The following is a 20,494-nucleotide window of genomic DNA, read 5'->3' as shown; positions in this document are numbered from 1 at the left end:
CTCGGAGCCTAGAGCCTGTTTTGGATTCTGTGTCTCCCTCTCTCTGACCCTCCCCCGTTCATGCTCTGTCTCTCTCTGTCTCAAAAATAAATAAACGTTAAAAAAAATTAAAAAAAAAAAAGAAACTAATTCTTCAAATATTTCCTGAGTATAGTAACAATTCTAATATCAAGAAAAGTAAAAATGGTCTAGTTCCATGTAGATAGACTTTATCTACTGATTGTTAACTGCGTTCTCAAATCCTGAGATATAATGTCTCTGTTTAATTTTTGTTGTGCTTAAGATACTTGTTTTATAGGTTTGTCATCAACATATCTCATTTCATGCAATTTAATTAAATTGTCTCCTGAATTCTGTTAAAATCCTCCTGGATTACTTTATCAGTAAAATTTTATTTGCCTACCTACTTAGAGAAGGAGAAAAAGAAAGGAGTCTGTTTTTGTCAAGTACACTTTGAAGATCTCATTTCGGTCTAAAGAGGGCTCAGATTAAGGGCTTTTTAAGCAATACCATGTTTTATATATTACTGGACTCCCATATTTTTTTATAGACCTGAGATTCTAGAACAATTTTACTGTCAAAGTTATCCTTTAATTGAATGCTAAATGATTTCAAAGTTATTTTCCTGTCACTTATTTTACTATTGGTACATATATGTGTGTTAGGAAACAAATTTGATAGTATGTAGTTGTATCCTTTGGGTAAATACCTTTTTTGTATCCTTTGGGTAAATACCTAGTGCAATTGCTGGGTCATAGGATAGTTTTATCTTTAACTTTCCCAGGAACCTCCACACCGTTATCCACAGTGGCTGTTCCAGCTTGCATTCCCACCAACAGTGCAAGAGGGTTCCCCTTTCTCTGCATCCTGACCAACATCTGCTGTTTCCCGGGTTGTTAATTTTAGTCATTCTGACAGGTGTGAGGTGGTATCTCATTGTGGTTTTTGTTTTTCCCTGATGATAAGTAATGTTGAATATCTTTTCATGTGTCTCTTTGTCATTTGTATGTCTTCTTTGGAGAAGTCTTCTCATGTCTTCTGGCCATTTCTTAACTGTACTATCTTTGGGGTGTTGAGTTTGATAAGTTCGTCACAGATTTTAGATATTAACCCTTTATCCTATATGTCATTGGCAACTATCTTCTCTCATCCCATTGGTTGCCTTTTAGTTTTGTTGATTGTTTCCTTTGCCAAGAGCTTTTGTTTCCCTTGCCTCCAGAGACTTGTCTCGTACGAAGTTGCTGCAGCCAAGGTCACAGGGGTTGCTGCCTGTGTTCTCTTCTAGGGTTTTGATGGTTTCCCATCTCACATTTAGGGTTTTCATCCATTTTGAGTTTATTTTTGTGTATGGTGTAAGAAAGTGGTCCAGGTTCATTCTTCTGCATGTTGCTGTCCAGTTTTCCAAACACCATTTGCTAAAGAGACTTTTTCCCATTAGATAATCTTTCCTGCTCTGTCAACAATTAGTTGACCATATCGTTTGGGGTCCATTTCTGGGTCCTCTGTTCTGTTCCATTAATCTGTGTCTGTTTTTGTGCAAGTCCTATACTGTCTTGATGATGACAGCTTTGTAATACAGCTTGAAGTCAAGAATTGTGATGCTTCCAGATTTGATTTTTCTTTTTCAATGTTACTTTGGCTTTTCAGGATCTTTTCTGATTCCATACAAATTTTAAAATCATTTGCTCTAGCTCTGTGAAGCATGCTGGTGCTATTTTGATAGGGATTGCATTGAATATGTAGGTTTCTTTGGGTAGTATAGAAATTTTAACAATATTTGTTCTTCCAATCCGTGAGCATGGGGTGTTTTTTCCATTTTTTTGTGTTGTCTTCAATTTTATTCATAAGTGTTCTATAGTTTTCAGCATACACATTTTTTTTAACCTCTTTGGTTAGGTTTATTCCTAGGTGTCTTAATGGTTTTTGGTGCAGTTGTAAATGGGACTGATTCCTTCATAATTCTTTCTGCTGTTTCATTATTGGTGTATAGAAATGTAATGGATTTGTTGATTTTTATATCCTGTGACTTGGCTGAATTCATGTACCCGTTCTAGCAATTTTTTGGTGGAGTCTTTGGGTTTTCCACAAAGAGTATCATGTTGTCTGCAAATATTGAAAGTTTGATTTCTTCCCTGCCTTTTTTCTTTTTGTTGTCTGATTGCTGAGGCTAGGACTTCCAGTACTGTGTTGAACAACAGTGGTGAGGGTGGATGTTACTGTTATGTTCTTGACCTTAGAGGATGATATTAGCTGTGGGTCTTTGATATATGGCCTTTATGATGTTGAGGTATGTTCCTTCTATTACCACTTTTTTGAGGGTTTTTATCAAGAAAGGATACTGTATTTTATCTAATGCTTTTTCTGCATCTTGAACCATATGGTTCTTCTCCTTTTCTTAATGTGGTATATCACATTGATTTGCAGATTCTGAGGAATAAATCCCACTTGATCATGGTGAATACTTCTTTTAATATACTGAGGATTCAATTTGCTAGTGTCTTAGAATTTTTGCACCATTGTTCATCAGAAATATTGGTCTGCAACTTTCCATTTTAGTGGGATATTTGTCTGGTTTTGGAACCAAGGTAATGTTGGCCTCATAGAATGAGTTTGTAAGTTTTCCTTCCATTTCTTTTTGTTGGAACAGTTCCAAAAGAATAGGTATTCTTTTTTGGATGTTTGGTAGAATTCCCCTGGGAAGCCATCTGGCCCTGTACTCTTGCTTATTGAGAGATTTTTTTTATTACTGATTCAATTTCCTTATTTGTAACGGGTATCTTCAAATTTTCTAGTTCTTCCTGTTTCAGTTTTGGTAGTTTATATTATTTATTCATTTGTTCCAGGTTGCCCAATTTATTGGCATATCATTGCTCATAATATTCTCTTATAATTGTATTTTTGTGGTTTTGGTGGTGGTCTCTCTTCTTTCATTCATGATTTTATCAGTTTGGGTCCTTTCTCTTTTCTTTTTGGTAAGTCTGGCTAGGGTTTTATCAATTTTGTTAATTCTTTCAAAAACCAGTTCCTGGTTTAGTTGATCTGTTTTTTGTTTTTGTTTTTTCTATATAACTTGTTTTTGCTCTAATCTTTGTTATTTCCCTTCTTTTGCTGGTTTGGAGCTTTATTTACTGTCCTTTTTCCAGCTTTTTTAGGTGTAAGGTTAGGTTGTATATTTGAGATTTTTCTTCCTTCTTGAGGAAGGCCTGAATTGCTATATACTTCCCTCTTAGGACTGCCTTTACACTTTTGGACTGTTACATTTTCATTTTCATTGGCTTCAATGTACTTTTTCATTTCTTCTTTAATTTCCTGGTTAACCGATCCACTCATTCTTTAACAGGATGTTCTTTAACCTCCATATATTTGAGGGCTTTAAATTTTTTTCTTGTGGTTGACTTCAAGTTTCAGAGTGTTGTGGTCTGAAAATATGCATGGTACGATCTCGATCTTTTTGTAGTGGTTGAGGCCTGATTTGTGACCCAGTATGTGATCTATTCTGGAAAAAGTTCCTTGTGCACTTGAAAAGAACGTGTATTCTGTTGTGTTAGGATGAAATGCTCTGAATATATCTGTTAAGTCCATCTGGTTCAGTGTGTCATTCAAAGCCATTGTTTCCTTGTTTATCTTCTGCTTAGATGACCTATCTATTGATGTAGGTATGGTGTTAAAATTCCCTACTATTACTGTATTATTATCAATGAGTTTAAGTTTGTTATTAATCAATTTACATATTTGGCTTCTATCAAGTTGGGGGCATAAATATTTAAAATTATTAGCTCTTCTTGTTGGATAGACCCCCTTTATTATGATATAGTATCCTTGATCTCTTACTATCATCTTTGGTTTAAAATCTAGTTTGTCTGGGGGCACCTGGGTGGCTCAGTCAGTTAAGCATCCAACTTTAGCTTAAGTCATGATCTCATGGTTTGTGAGTTCTAGCCCCATGTTGGGCTCTGGACAGACACTGCTGAGCCTGCTTCAGGTTCTCTGTCTCCCTCTCTCTCTGCCCTTCCCCCACTTACACACACTCTCTCTCTGTCTCAAAAATAAATAAACATTTAAAAAATAAATAAAGTCTTATTTGTCTGATATAAGTATGGCTACTCCAGCTTTCTTTGATGTCCATTGGCATGATAACTGGTTCTCCACCCCTTCCCTTTCATTTTGGACATGTCTTTGGGTCTAAAATGAGTCTCTTGTAAGCAGCATATCAAAAGGTCTTTTTTTTTTTTTAACAATCCATTCTGATGCCCTGTATCTTTTGACTAGAACATTTAGTCTATTTACATTCAGAGTAATTATCAATAGATATGATAGATATGAATTTAGTGCTGCTGTATTACCTATAAAGTTGCTATACATTTAGATTGTCTCTGTTGCTTTCTAGTCTTTGTTGCTTTTGGTCTCTCTTTCCTACTTAAAGGGTCCCCTTTAATAATTCTTGAAGAACTGGTTTAGTTTTTGCTTGTCTTGGAAACCTTTTATCTCTCCTTCTATTCTGAATGACTGCCTTGCTGAATAAAGTATTCTTGGATGCATATGTTTCCTGTTTAGCATGATGAATATATTATGCCACTCCTTCCTGGTCTGCCAACTTTCTGTGGACAGGTCTTTTGCTAACTTTATGTGTCTACCCTTGAAGGTTAAGGACCTTTTGTCCCTAACCGCTTTCAGAATTTTGTTTATATTTTTCAGGTTTCACTATGATATGTCATGGTGTTAACCTGTTTTTGTTGATTTTGAGTGGAATCCTCTGTGTCCCTTGGACTTGAATGCCTATTTCCTTCCCCCAGATTAGGGAGGTTATCAGCTATAATGTGTTCAAATAAACCTTCTATCCCTTTTTCCTGCTTTTTTTTTTTTCTGGGACTCCTATGATACATATGTTATTGCACTTTGTAGAATCACTGATTTCCCTAAGTCTGTATTCATGATCTTACAGTTTTCTTTCCCTCTCCTTTTCAGCTTCATTATTTTCCATAATTTTATCTTCTATATCACCTATTCAGTCCTCTGCTTCCTCCATCCTTTAATCACATCCAGTCAGTTTTGCATTTCAGTTATAGCATTTGTTATTTCAGCCTGACTAGTTTTTAGGTTCTCTTTCTCTGCAGCAAGGGTTTCTCTGGTGTTTTATATGCTTTTTTCAAGCCTAGCTAGTATTCTTATGACTGTTATTCTAAATTCTTACTTAGATATATTACTTACCTTTTTTGAGCACATCCCTGGCTGTATTTCTTCTTGATCTTTCTTTGGGGGAGAATTCCCTGTCTAGTCATTTTATCTAGTTTTCTGTCTTTTGTGTTAATGAAAGCTTGTTGTATTTTCTGCTCCTAAATGTAATGCTATATTAAGAAGGGGTTATACTCTGTCTAGAGCATGGTGCTTCAGGAAATGCTTCTGGTGTGAAATGCTTCTGCTGCTTTTTCCCAGATCAGTCCTCTGCAGAGTTCCTTCTTGCTTTCACTAGGGAGTGTTTGGATCTTTAACTAGGTGTGCTTTGATTTGTTTGTTAAAATAAGCCTGATTTAAAAACAACAACAACAAAAAACCTCATCCAGAAAAAGAGAAAAGGAAAAGGAATAAAAAAGGAAACAAAAAACTATAAGCCTGATTCCAAAGAAAAAGAAAATTAAAAAAGATGGGAAAAAAAGAAAGAAAAGAAATAAAAAGAAGCCTGATCAAAAAAAGGGAACAAAAAACTATAAGCCTGATTCCAAAAGAGAGGAAAAAGACAAGAAAAAGGAAAAAAAAAAAAAAAAACAAAAAACACCTGCTCCTATTTCCACCAGAACTGAAGAAACTGATACCTTAGAGTACTCTGTGATCAGTAGACTTGGTTGGAGTGTCTACGTTGGTCCTCTGGGGGAGAGGCCGGCTGTGCTGGCTCACAGAGCTGACCTAGTAAAGATGCTCCTGCAGGGTGGGGGTGGGGTTTGGTATAAGTGACTCCACCCTCCACTGGGGGCACTGTGTTGCTCACTGAAGTCCAACCCCACTGGTAGGCAGGGGGGAAGATGGTGTTACTCTGCTTTCTAGTCCCCAGGTCTGGGAGCTCTCACCAGCCACTGTTCAGGAAACCCTTACAGACACGCACACAGTCTCCCCTCCTGCGCCCCAGACTTCCATCAGATCCTTGCACTCAACCCGTCTGTGCCTGGGCCACTGACATGCCTGGCGTCACAGCTCTTCTGTGTTTTAGTTTTAGTGCGCGGCTGGGATTCAAAACGCCAAATCTTTTTTTTTTTTTTTTTTAGTATAATTTGTCAAATTGGCTTCCATACAACACCCAGTGCTCATCCCAACAAGTTCCCTCCTCAATGCCCATCACCCACTTTCCCCTCTCCTCCACCCCCCATCAACCCTCAGTTTGTTCTCTGTATTTAAGAGTCTCTTATGGTTTGCCTCCCTCACTCTCTGTTTAGTAACTTTTTTTTCCCCTTCCCCTCCCCCATGGTCTTCTGTTAAGTTTCTCAAGATCCACATATGAGTGAAAACATATGGTATCTGTCTTTCTCTGGCTGACTTAGTTCCCTTAGCTTAATACCCTCCAGTTCCATCCTCGTTGCTGCAAATGGCCAGATTTCATTCTTTCTCATTGCAAAGTAGTATTCCATTGTATATATAAATCACATCTTCTTTATCCATTCATCAGTTGATGGACATTTAGGCTCTTTCCATAATTTGGCTATTGCAAAACTCTAAATCTTAAAGGATTACACTCCTCTTCTCTGGAGTAGAGCCTTGCAGTGCTGTGCCTGGTGACTTTCTGTCCCAGAAAAGCAGCTGCAGGGCTGTGCAGGTGCCTGGAGTTTATGGTGAAGCACAGAGAAAAGCTGCAACCAGTTATCTACCTTCTGCACATGCTTCTATCCCCTGCTGTTGAATGGCTACTCAAAGGTGCCACCCAGGTCTTTTGTCCTTAGGAAATATATCCTTCCAAATGCACTCCAGGAAGCAGAATGTTGTCTCCCAGAGTGACCCAGGGGATCCCCATACCACTCCGTCCACTCTCAGGGGCCTCTACCCTCCTTCTCCCCAGGAGCACCAACACCCTCCTAGATCAACTCCGGTGAATGGCATGAACTTCCAGAACCTCAGAATTTGAGCTCTAATGTTGGCAAAAACTTGTGATAGTCCATTCCTCCCAATTCCCCAGTCATTGGTTTTAGGGGAATGCTTTTTTTTTGCCTAAACCCAATGGGATGCTCACACTCTCTTGCTCCTGCGTGCGTGCGCGCGCGCGCGCTCGCTCTCTCTCTCTCTCTCTCTCTCTCTCTCTCTCTCCTGTGCAGAAAGGGTTCCCTACCCTACATGGCACTATAGCTTTTCTTTCCCCCACCTCGTGTCTCTGCAACTCATACCTCAAATTATGAAGATTGTTCTCTTAATCCCTAGATCGATTTCCTAGGTGTTCAAAATGATTTGATATTGCTCTAGCTGTGTTCAAAGGACAAGACTAGCCCAGGGTCCCTTTACTACACTGCCATCCTGACTACTCCCTCTGTAGTATATTCTTTTTTAATGAGGAGGCTAGTGAATAATCATATAAAAAATAATTTAAAAACTTTTTAATGTTTATTTATCTTAGATAGAGCATGAGTGGAAGAAGAGAAGAGAGAGAGGGTGACACAGAATCTGAAGCAGGCTCTAGGCTCTGTGCTGACAGCTCAACACGGGACTCAAACTCACAAACTGTGAGATCGTGATCTGAGCTGAAGTTGGATGCCTAACTGAAAATACAGGAAATAACTTTCCTACATACCATTTATAATCTATTTAGAAATATAATTGGAAAAGCTCCACAAAGAATAGCAAAGAAAATGATATATTTAATAATAAATGTAAAATCAAATGAATCACACTGAATTAAAACGTTACTGAGAGATATAAAAAGAAAACTTGAATAAATTGAGAGAGATCTCTTATTTCTACAGGTCTGCTACACAGAAATGTTAAATAGACTAAAATGTTGATTAGTTCTTTGAAATGATTTACAAAGAATTTGTAATGGAAAAAGCTTATGATATAATGTCAGGTGAAGACAGGTATGCCAAGAAAATATCACAAAAGTATGTCCAAATGTAAAACTATGTAACTATTACAGGATGGATAGGTTTTTTTCTATTTTTACACTTTTTGTGTCTTTTCCAATAAACATAAATGCTTATGGAATGTGGAAAAAAACCCACATTCAATGTATTTTAACAATTTAGATGAAAGGGTAAATTGTTTACCTTTCCTATGTTTGGCCTTAATGCAAGAAAAGAGGAGCTTTATGTCTATGTTTTTTGATTCACATGCTTATTCTGATTTGTAACTGATGGTTTTATATTCCCTTAGAAAGATGTGCGGGACATCCTCACCCCAATTCAGATTGAAGCTGCTTACCACCTTGGGCATCACGTCATCAGTAAACGAAGTACAGAGGAATTCCCCCCACTTCAACCAATTCTTCAGCAAAAGAAAGAAAAAGACAGAATTGAAAAAACGGTAAGAATATTTTCCTTTGTTCCAAACATTATGTGCATATAACTCAGTTTTTGAAATATTGCATAATTCTGGGGAAATGAATTCTCTTTCTGAATTCTTTAAAATTTTTTAAATCAATTTTCTTAATATACGGAGAGATTTATGCTGTGCCTTATTTTCCACTTTTCTTTACTTTTTATATTCCCTTTAGGATATTGAGCTCTGAGTGTGTTTCCATATGCATTTAGTTCAAGAAACGGTTTCCCATATACGTGAGATGTTAATTTTCCTTCCTTGATACTTTCATATTCAACTATAGGCTTTTTAGCCACATCCCAGGACCCATTGCATTTTGAGATGGATCCTGCATTCTAACCAGTGGGCTGCTTTTTCTAGTGTATCCCCTAATAGCTCCATTTCACTGGCAGATTGTTTACTCCCAGGAATCCAGTTGTTCGGACCTTTACTGTCCAACAGTGTCATCAACAGGATGTTTGGAGGCATGTTTTAAAGCATTTGCTAATGGCACACAGTGTAAAAGGCAGAAGTGACATTTATTATTTTTTTAAATATGAAATTTATTGCCAAATTTGTTTCCATACAACACCCAGTGTGTTCATCCCAACAGGTGCCCTCCTAATGCCCATCACCCACTTTCCCCTCCCTCCCACCCCCATTCAACCCTCAGTTCTCAGTTTTTAAGAGTCTCTTATGTTTTGACATTTAAAGGGCTAGTTCATATCCTGTTTAGAGTAATTGCCCTTAAGTCACCTGAAGATATTCGAGATTACAATCATTGCTCTCTAGAATACTAGATCAAATGAACATAACTTAAGAGCAAGTTTTCTTGATACTCTTATGAGTATAATTGTGGAAATCAGTGTTTTCACTCTTCTTTTGAACTTCAATTGTCAATATCAACTATTTTTAAATATGTTTAATAATGAAAAATTCAATATTGTAAGTACACAAGCCAAAACCTTAGCAATTTATAGTTACGTTAGAATAATCTGCATTTTGGGGGGCGCCTGGGTGGCTCAGTTGGTTAAGCATCCAACTTCAGCTCAGGTCATAATCTTACGGTCTGTGGGTTCAAGCCCCGCATCCTGCTCTGTGCTGACAGCTCAGAGCTTTAGATTCTGTGTCCCCGCCTCTCTCTGCCCCTCCCCCACTCATGCTCTGTCTCGCTCTCTCAAAAGTAAATAAATGTTAAAGAGAAATTAGAATAACCTGCATTTTGATTTTTAGAACAACCTGCTTTACAAGTAAAAGTGGTAGGAAAAATATCACATTTACCTCATCATTTAGAGAAAGATTTACACTTCCCTTCTGCTTCCCCAGGCTGAGGTAGTCTGTGGTCTGACACCCTATCTGACAACATGCTAGTCATTTCCCATTTAATGAACCTAGCTCCTTCTCTGACTTGGTAGATTTCTCTCAGCATCTTTCCCTTTTTGCCTGTTCCTCTTAGCTTCCTTTTTATCTCTCTCCTCTTTTTCCTCTATCTTAGACCTCAGGTCTTCCCACATACCTCTTAGTATCTCTGGGTCCTATTAAAATGTTCCGAGTTAAATAAGTTCTGGAACCCTTAGGATAGACTATCATTTAATTTAGCTCCAGTAAAATTTCTAACTTTCTACATTTTGCTGTTTTCACTAAATGGAGGCTCACCTCCCATCACCTGTGAAAAGTGCATGCCATGCTTCTTAGTCATAAGTGGGATCGCACGGTAGCACCAGAAAATTGAGAGGAATTCAGCGAAGGACCCCCTGGCAGCACAGGCTTTAAATACCTACCTAGGGTACTACCTCAGTCTGCCTAAACTTATTTTTTTATAGCAATTGTAGAAGAAACACTAATCTTTCCATTGAACACATCTAGGCTTTATGTTAACCTGTTGGAAGAACTTGGTACCTTTTAGTCCTGCAGTTACTTGTCATTGGAACTGTGACTAATTATCAAATCAAACTCCAAAAGGGACAAAATGAGGTGTTCATCAATTTTATTTCACTTTTCTCGTGTACTACAGATGGCAATTTCTTTCTAAAAAAAAAAAAAAAAAAAAAAGCATAGAAGCATACCTCCTTATTAAACTAACATAAAAAATACTGTTCTGTTTTACTTCCAGATAAATTTTGCAAGATTTTGTGCCCACCAAAATTGCTCTGCTGACTTACAGGTTTCTGGGAGAATTGGATTTTTTAAGTAAGTGTAGTTTCCTGTTCCTCACTGAGATGGGTAACGGGTGTGTGCTTGTCTGTTCTGAAGAGACTAATCCTTGGGGATTAGAGGCATTCAATGAATTGAACAACATTCTGCTGAGAGAGATGAAGGGGTCTGTATATCCCTCCCTGAACATATATACTCAGAGTTAAGCACTTTTTGAAAGAATGAGAATATGTGAGCACCAAGGTTTTAATCTTTTACTGACCACTCAGGAGATATTTCAGGATTTAATTGTGCCTTGGGTTATCATTATTGTAGTTATGTTTTAGACATTGTAAGTGCCTGTTAATAGAGTTTAGGTGGCAAAACGGGCTAACATCCACTAACATAAGGATTAGTTTGTTTTTTTTTTTATCATCCACAAACTGGTTACATAAGTCAGACTGATGTACAAAACAAAAGAAATACCTAAATGTATATATGACACATTTGAAAGGGAATAAACCACTTTGCTTCTCTAAATTCATGGATGGGGGGACAGTAAAAAGAAAATACATGTATCATGCCAAGAATAATGCCTCCACAAGACATAGTGAAAATTAGATAAAGGTTGCTTGCTTTTACTATTTTATCATGGGAAATAAGCCACTGCAACTTTGTATCCCGTCTAAATACCTTATTTGGAAATTGCTCTGTGTACTAGAGGGAAGATAGGAGAAATGAGGACCAGAGAGAGAGAATCTAAACTTAGGTTGAAGGCTCACTGTGTACAGGAAGTGAAAGAGGAATCAGTGGCAGGACAGGAAAACAGTAAACGATTTTGTGGAGGTAGGGATAGAAAGGAAACAAGTTTAATTGGGGCATGTTGAATCTGGTGCGATTTCCATATATGCAGCTTTCCTCTTGAAAATCTAGTTCAGGATTGTATTTGGAAGTCTTCTCCCATTAGCAGTTTGTGAGCATGTAGGGCTCGGGGGTGGGGAGATGTGTGGAGATGGGAATTTCAGAGAAAAGAACCAAGGATCAAGTTGGGGAGGAGTCGATTTTATTTAAAGATCTTAACAAGAATAGCAAGTCCCCGGGGGGAAACTGAAGAGGTATCTTTGGAGAACTAAGAAGAGAACCAAACCCATCGTGAAATAGCCACTGGAGAATATAGAAAGAGGGATTTAATACCGTAAAATTTTGTAGAGAGATCAGATACCATAATGCCTGAGGAAAGGTCATGGGAATTGGCATTTAGAATGGGACTGGCGGGTGAGAAAAGGCTGTCCCTGGCAAATTGTGAGATGGGAATTTCATTGCAGTAGTAGGCAGTCAGGTCTTAAGGGAAAAATAATATACCGGGGACGAGTAGTTTCAACTAAAGAATTTTTATGTAGTGATGAAATCTGTTATTTATTTAATCATGGAAAAACATGAACACGCGTGAGGGTCAAAGGCAGAGGAAAGACTAAATCCAAGAGAGAAATGTTCTTAAAACCAGGGGGCACTTTTCAGACTCGACCTGAACTCTCCTCTGAAACATCTGACAGCCGCTCACTTCACCTTTTGCACATCTTTGGCTTTAAGTTCCATGTTGCCATAGAACTCGCCTTCTGCTCCTACTTCTCTAGCTTTTTCTCAGTTTTTCGAGGATCCATGCTTTTGGCTCTCCTGGGTTCCTGGACCATTCTCTCTCACCCCTTTCTCACACTCCCATATTTTCCCTGGGTAATCTTGCCCACAGCTGTGACCTCCCCTGGCCTGTCTACACTGCTGTTGCTCAGTATCTCAGAGTTCCACACCTACACTGGCAACTGTCCACTAAGACAGGTCCTGTTGGGGACCCAGTCACTGTCTACCAATGACACACCGATAGTTACCAAGGCCAACAACCTGGAGCTCAGCCTGCATTCTTCTCTTTTATCCCTGAAACACAATAAATTACTTAGTTCTGTGATACTACCACCTAAAGGTGTATTTGTTAATCTGTCCTACTTTTCTATCTCTACCACTATTGTTCCAAACCAGGCAAACCAGGCGCTCAATATCCTCCCTGGATCACAGGCTTTCCCACTTTCTGGCCTTTGGGCCTCTGGTTTTGTATTCTAGTTCCTCTACCTGGGGTGATTCCAGAGTGTGAGCTTTCTGACATAAACTCCCTAGTGTTGTTAGCAATGCTGCAGGACTTTTTTCCATTGATGGCAGGATACTTCAGAGTTGCTTGGCCCCGCGTGCTTCCCTGAGCCTCTGTATCTTTTTGTTTCTCCCACTTACCTACCTGATTAATTCTTATTTACCTTATAAATCTCAGCTCTTTTCTAGGTAAAGCCCCCTTTGTCTCCAGCTACCCGAACCCAAGTCCTCCTGTGACCCTGGTCCCACTGCACTTAGGTTCACCACCATTACTGTCTGTCTCCACGCTATCCTGTGAGCTGCATCAAGGCAGGTTTCTGGCTTTTCATCCCAGTGCTCCCAGTGTCTAACACAGTGCCTGGAATGCTACAGGTGACTAATGGATGTTTGCTGAGAACAGAGCAAGGGCCTAAGGAAACAGTATGTAATGCGGTCAGACTCAGATGCAGGAGTTCGCCTTAGAGAGAAGTTAAGATTCTCCTTACCCTGAGCTAAGAAATTGTGAAAAGGTGCTTGACAATAGACTAAGAGAGCTCTGTGCGGAAGGAAGGGAAATGCAGAGAATTCATGGATGGCCAGGATATAAAGGGAGTTTATGTATGGAAAGCGAAGGCTTTGAGAAAAGACTTGAGAACTTGAAGGGAATGGGAAAAGATTCAAACGAGCTGTTAGGATAAATGGGATAGGAATGAGTAAAAAGGTTGACAAACAGTGTTGAGTACCCTGCTGGGGTGGGATCACATATGGCAGAGAATAAATTAATTCTTTTCACTTAGTCAATGCCAGTATAGCCTTGAGCATCCACAGTTGAGGGCCAAGAAGCCCTAACCTATTTGATTTCTAATTGGACTTTATACTTAAATTATCCAGATTAGCTGTTCAAAGAGCCCAAAAACAATGACTACTAACTACTTTGTACCCCAGCATGTAATGTGGTGCCTTTGTTGAGTTATTAGATGAATAATTTACAACCTTCCCATTCATGTATTTATTTTCTTTGTCAAACGCTTAGTTTTCTTAGTGTTTTTGCTGTCACCGGCCTTTGATAAGAAGAGCTGTGTGGGGGAAAGCTTATCTAAGCTATAAATAAGTCATGTTTTCATTTTCATAAATCAGACACTCCCATTGTCCCTTTTGTCACCTTTCTCTGCAACCACTCTGGCCGATGAAAAAATGGGGCGTTGAAGTTTATGTGAAAATATCACCATGGATGCTTCTTTCCTGAAGAATGAAAGTACATCTTATTGAATTAAGATATTCTCTCACAATAAATTATATTACCTACTTTACATTTTTAATTTGATCATTTTTCTTGAAATCTATCAAGTTTATTGTGATTTTAAATAGCAGCCAGGGAAGGATAAGGCAGTGTTTCTGAAGGTGTGGCCTTTGAGTCACCTTTATGAGAATCACCTGTAATGCTTGTGAGAAATGGAGTTTTCCAGGCCATACACCATCCAAATAGGAATCTATGAGTGCCAGGCCAGACATGTTCAGTAGTCATAGGGCTACGAGTGTTTCTTATCAAACTAAAATGTGGGCAGTGATGTTGTAGTTGAGTTTCAGGTTCGGAGTCAAACTAACCTGGTTCAAGTGGATCTACCATTTACTATTTGAATGACCTTTTTAGAGAAGCCTTATCAGTTCTGTAAACCTCTTTCCTCATTGATAAGAAAGTAAAATCATACCTACTCTACAAGGTTGTTTTAAGATAAAATGCAGTGATACAAACCGAGGGCATAGCACAAAGCCTGGAATACATAAAGGTTCCTAACAGTTATTGTTGATAACATTGCTGTTGGCATATGTACAGCCTTTGATTAAAAAATAATAATAATAAAGTTAGGGCATCTGGTTGGCTCAGTCGGTTAAGCTTCAGACTCTTGATTTCAGCTCAGGTCATAATCTCACAGTTTGTGAGATCCATCCCTGCCTCAGGCTCCATACTCACAACAAGGAGCCCGCTTGGGATTCTCTCCTCCCTCTGACCCTCTCTGGGTCACCTGCACATGCTTTCTCTTCTCTCTCTCTCTCTCTCTCTCTCTCTCTCTCTCTCTCTCTCTCTCGATAAAAAAACATAAAAATTTTTAATTAAAAAAGTTTTAGGGGCGCCTGGGTGGCGCAGTCGGTTAAGTGTCCGACTTCAGCCAGGTCACGATCTCGCGGTCCGTGAGTTCGAGCCCCACGTCAGGCTCTGGGCTGATGGCTCAGAGCCTGGAGCCTGTTTCCGATTCTGTGTCTCCCTCTCTCTCTGCCCCTCCCCCGTTCATGCTCTGTCTCTCTCTGTCCCAAAAATAAATAAACGTTGAAAAAAAAATTAAAAAAAAAAAGTTTTAGTTTGGTGATAAAATGAAATAGTGCCAAAGAATCCTAAACATTCTCCACATATGTACTGGTTATTTGCCCAAAGTTTAATGTCTCTTTGTGTCCCAAGAAAGCCGCTGATTGACTAGGTCAGAAGTTGTTAGTTTCACGAGGTTTGAGGTGGCAAGGATGCCAGTGTAAGGTATAAGTCCCACATCTTTTGTACCAACTAGGAAAGTTACAGGCTGTTTCTGTTAGGTAAATGATAACTTGAGAAATTTTCAAATGAAAACTCTTAATTAACTTTTAGGCCCACAATGAAGGGTTCTGAAAATTGCTTTGCATTATAACAAATTCTATGCTATCAGACAGAAGTATGCCTCTCTCACCTAGAAGTCCCCTCTCCCTTGTTGGTAATAGTAAGCACACGTGACCACTCGTTCTATACGTTCCCCTGAATATAACCCCACTGATACTAACGGTGTTCATGTGCCTCAGAGCTAGAAACCTGCTTTAGCTAAATGCATTTATTTCCTCAGTAAAGAACATGAGTTGTGAGGACTGTGGTAGCAGACTGCCTAGAGCAAACTATATAGCACACAGGCACACTCTGTCTCATGTCTTCATTAAGTGGAGGCTTCCCCCGAATGTCTAAATTCTCAGGACAATAAACTCCAATCAAATGGGCTTGCACTGCAAAATGATCAACAAGGATGGTTTTATCAAGATCACAAATCTAATAGCAGGTATTAGCCATCACATAGGCTGTTTCAAATCCAGCCTTTCATATAGATTACTGATACAAATGACACTGCTTCCCTTGTCTACCTCAGTCATGTGTCCCAGGCAAGTGGTGTAGCTTTTCCTGAGCAAGTGCATTCATATCAGTTAGGAATGCATTTCACTGCAAGTAAGGATACTTGATGAATAGTGCCTTAAACAAGGAAGGCACTTAATTGTTTTGCATAAGAAGCAGAAGGTGGTGGGGCGCCTGGGTGGCTCAGTCGGTTAAGCATCCGACTTCAGCTCAGGTCATGATCTCGTGTTTTGTGAGTTCGAGCCCCGCGTCGGGCTCTGTGCTGCCAGCTCAGAGCCTGGAGCCTGCTTCAGATTCTGTCTCCCCCTCTTTCTGCCCCTCCCCTGCTCATGCTTTGTCTCTCTCCCCAAAATAAATAAATATTAAAAATAAATACAGCAGTAAGTGGCTGCAGATTAAATGGGCAGCTAGCAAAATTGGGACATGCATGGTTATCTTTCTAGTTCTCTTGGCTTTTCCCTCGTGGTCACCCCATGGCTGTAGCAGCACCTAGATTCCCAACAAGAGAAAAGGGGCAAGAGTAAAATTCTGGGTCCACTTGAGGCTGCCTTTCTAGGAAGGGAAGCATCTTTACAGATTTCTTCTTCTGATTGAGACCTTGTCACATGCTCATCCCTGAATCTGTCCTGGTGGAAGAATGGAATCATCATGACCATTCTAGATCAATCATAATTCATTCCCTGAAGCTAAACTAGGGGCTTCTCTTCTGAAATTTCAATGGAATACAGCCTTCTGCCTGAATAATCTGGGGTTCTTCTAGCAGCTAAGAAGGAAAATTACTGTTGGGTGGACAGTGGGCAATGCACAGCCTCTGCCACTATGCTGTTTGTCCCCAAAAGAGCAAGTCTAACAAAATTGTCTGTTTTTAAAACGGAGATGGTAGGAATATATGCTTCACTGATCTCAGAGTTTTAGAAAGATGAATTACATGCTTTATACATGAAAACATGCTAATTACTAACTGTATCTTCCAATCTGTGTTCTTCTGCTGTACCTCTTGGGACATCAATGAGTTTGCCCCTATTCAAATGCAATCTTCTTAAATGTCAGTTAACTGATATATTGTGGTTGATGAGAATTTTCCAGTGTTTTATTTTCTCCTGAGGTCAGTAGTAAAGAAAAAAAGAGGATGATTTGTCACATGGACCTATAGGCCACTTGCTGCAGGCTAGGTTTTTGTCAAAAATAAATGAGTCCTGTACCTTGACACAAGTACATTATCAGTTTACAATTAGATTTTGTTCTAACATCTTGATTAAAAACACATTAGCTATGAAGCATTAATTCATTCTATCAAGGCAAACTGCATTCATTATACTAAGACTTGAGGAGGATTTCTTATAAAATAATACTCAGGGAAAACAGAGCCTCGTGCTGAAATACATCATTTTTCTATCTTTCCTCTTTCACTTATTAAGTTATGATTCTGTATGTACACAGTACCTTGATTTGTTTAAATTATGTGGGTTCTCGGCTGCTTTGTAAATTTCAAGTGTGCATTATGCACGTTTTAATGAAGAATGAGCTACGATTCCCGGGGAAAGCTCTGGTTCAGCCTTGTCGCACTTCCAGATGTGCACCTGGTCCTTTATTATGTCTCACATAAAAAGCTGGTGGGTATCTTTCTGACGGCACCTTGTTAATGAATCAAGATACAGTAAGATGTATATTAAAAAAAAAGAGAGTAGAGTTGTAATTATGGTAATGTGGCAAAATAGCTTAAAAATGGAAAATAAACCAGGAGTATAGCCGCTGAAATGTGAACATTGTGTTTCTCTTTAATTTGCTGTTGTCTTGGAACCTAGCTGCTTATGCAGTACTTTCACCTTCTGTTGCTTGTCTAAGTGCCAACTTCTTTCCCAAAGGTGTTCAGTGACTAATGCTTTGGGTACAAGCCAGAATATTTTATAAATGTCTATTTCTAGGCAGCTCTTCTACAAGTCTTAATTAAACTTTAATGTCAAGCTGAAGTTTACTTTTAGAACCTCCTAGGCTCCTGTAGTTGTGACGGGACTGTAGAGCAGTGGGGGGTAATGTAGGGCAGCCGTGTTCTCCCACCTTCCCTCTCTGCCCTCTAACAGCTCCACCAAGCAGACGTGTACTTATGTAACGTAAAGGTTTACGCCATAAGAGTGATCAGTCACAGGCATTCCCTACGATGGTGGGAAAAATGGAGCCTGCTGCCACAGAGTGGCATTCTCCCACCTGAAATGGTAGCCATGGTTTAGAGTGACTGTTTTGTTCAGTTGATACGCATCCTTGCAGAAAAGCTCCAACTTCTCAAACCCAGGGCTTAGAAACTAGAGATGCTATGTATGAACATGTTCCTCATTCCCTTCTCCTCAATGTCTCCCGAACCAACCAAGGAATTATGAGGTCTGAGGCATTGTTTTCTCTGATGCTGCATCTGATGCCATCCGAGATAACAAAGCCTTTGTTACTGCCAAAATAATACAGATTTTAAATATAGTCCTATTATGTTGTATGCTTATTTTGAAACTAATGGTATTTCTCAGTCAGATTGGTCTGTGGTATAGCCAGCAAACTTTTTCCATGAAGGGACAGATAGTAAATACTTCAGGCCCTGTGGGACAGAGGTCTGTCTCAGCTACTCAACTCTGCCATCATAGTGCAGAAGTGGCCACAGATGAATGAGCATGGCTGTATTTCAGTAAACCTTTATTACAGACCTGGACAGGGGCCCAAATTTGGCCTGTAGGCAGTTTTTGAAACCGTACTCTATGGGATGTTGGCTTTTTACATGACAGTTCTGTGGTACATTTTTTATTTATTGATACACTATAATTCCCTATATTTTATTAAATATAGTTTGTTGGTATAATTTAAGATGGTTGCCAAACTTAACCAGATTTGGAGATTTTCAAGAGTTAATCCTGGATTAACAAACTATAGCAGTCTGCTCAGAGACAGACTAACCCAAAAGAATTATATTTATATGTTCACCAAAAGACTGTAATAGCTCCAGACTAGGATTGCCCAAATTCCCAATAATTGAATGGATAAATAAAATGTGGTATATTTACAAACTGCAATTTATACACCAGAGAGCATAAACAATTTAGAACTCCATGCATCAATAGAAATTAATGTTACAAGCAAAATTTTAAGTACAGAAAGCCTGATATTTAAAAATTCTCTGTGATTCCACTTACATGAAATAAAACTGGGCAAAGCCAGTCGATACTAATAAAAGGAAGATGATGGGTGGGGACAATAACTGGAAGGGGGGGCAGAATATCCTATTCTGCCGTTAATATGTCTTCTTGATGTGGGTGCTCCTTTCTTCAATGCATTCAGTTTATAGTAATTACTGAGCTGTGCTCTTAGGATATGCATATTTTTCTCTTTGTACTATCGTGATAAGTAAGTGTAAAATGAAGAAAAAATCAGGATGAGAGGGGAAGAATTTTTAGGTTTAAGTGAACTGTCTAACTTCTTAGAGCTATACCATTTAAAGTTAAAGAATACGGAGAAGTGTCTAAAATTTGCCCATTCCGAGGTTCATAAAAATAATTCTCAAAAATCATACTCTTTCCAGTATGGATCTTGCCATTAATGTATTGGTCAATTCAACAATTGTATTGCCACTACAATGTCAGTTGTGTGATGGGGTACAGATCATGTGAATGTAGTAGATGTTTACTTAATGAAACACTTAGAATTCACAGAACACTGGGGCGCCTGGGTGGCGCAGTCGGTTAAGCATCCGACTTCAGCCAGGTCACGATCTCGCGGTCCGTGAGTTTGAGCCCCGCGTCGGGCTCTGGGCTGATGGCTCAGGGCCTGGAGCCTGTTTCTGATTCTGTGTCTCCCTCTCTCTCTGCCCCTCCCCCCGTTCATGCTCTGTCTCTCTCTGTCTCAAAAATAAATAAAACGTTGAAAAAGAAAAAAAAAAATTAAAAAAAAAAAAAAAAAAGAATTCACAGAACACAGAACCATGACTGTAACTTGGTAGAATTTATCATGATGAGTTAATGAACTTTTTACAAACTTGTATCCAGCATTTTCTCCACTCTTTTCTTTAGTGTTACCCAGCCCTTTTTAAATGTTTGATACAGTTGTATACCACGTATATTTTTTGAACACTACTTACATTTGCAGGCTCTGAGAAAGCAGTGGTAATCATGATTTAGCATCTGCTGTCTAGGAGAACTTATTCTAGTGATGACAAAAGCCAAACCATGCGAAAATACTTCCTTATAGGGGTGTCCAGTGTGCTTTGGGAGAGGGAGAAGCTGCTTCTGTTAGGGAGAATGCAGTGCTGAGTGATAGGGGTTAGCACTGAGTATCCACGGGAAAAACTTCTGAGAACTAGTAACACTGACACTTCACTGAGTCTTGAACATGAACAAATCACCCAGAGACGTGAAGAGGGAAGGTGTTAAAGGCAGAGAGAGAGCTTCACAGAAGGTACAGAACGCAGGTGTTTGGATACCTGTTTGCAGTTAAGTATGGCTCAAGCAAAGGAATGAGTTGTGCAGAGTAGTGAGGCCTCATGTGCTGTGCTAGTAAGTTAGCACTCTGTCTTGAAGGCGCTGAAGGACATTAAGTGGGCCTATGACGTTATCAAGTTTGCTTTCTTTTTTTTTTTTTCAA

The 20,494-nt window shown here is 39.1% G+C and overlaps 1 protein-coding gene across 1 annotated transcript in view; it reads left to right on the top strand.

Moving 5' to 3' along the window:
* ITGA4 (integrin subunit alpha 4) overlaps positions 1-20,494 on the top strand; it is a 95,695-nt gene that overhangs the window by 55,855 nt on the left and 19,346 nt on the right. The window contains exons 16-17 of the mRNA XM_047869539.1: positions 8,344-8,493; positions 10,601-10,677. Of these exons, the coding sequence (XP_047725495.1) occupies positions 8,344-8,493; positions 10,601-10,677 (227 nt within the window). The remainder of the gene's footprint in view (positions 1-8,343; positions 8,494-10,600; positions 10,678-20,494) is intronic.

This window comes from Prionailurus viverrinus, chromosome C1, assembly GCF_022837055.1.
Source record: "Prionailurus viverrinus isolate Anna chromosome C1, UM_Priviv_1.0, whole genome shotgun sequence".
Lineage (NCBI taxonomy): Eukaryota > Metazoa > Chordata > Mammalia > Carnivora > Felidae > Prionailurus > Prionailurus viverrinus.
This window is presented reverse-complemented; position numbering and strand designations above follow the sequence as displayed.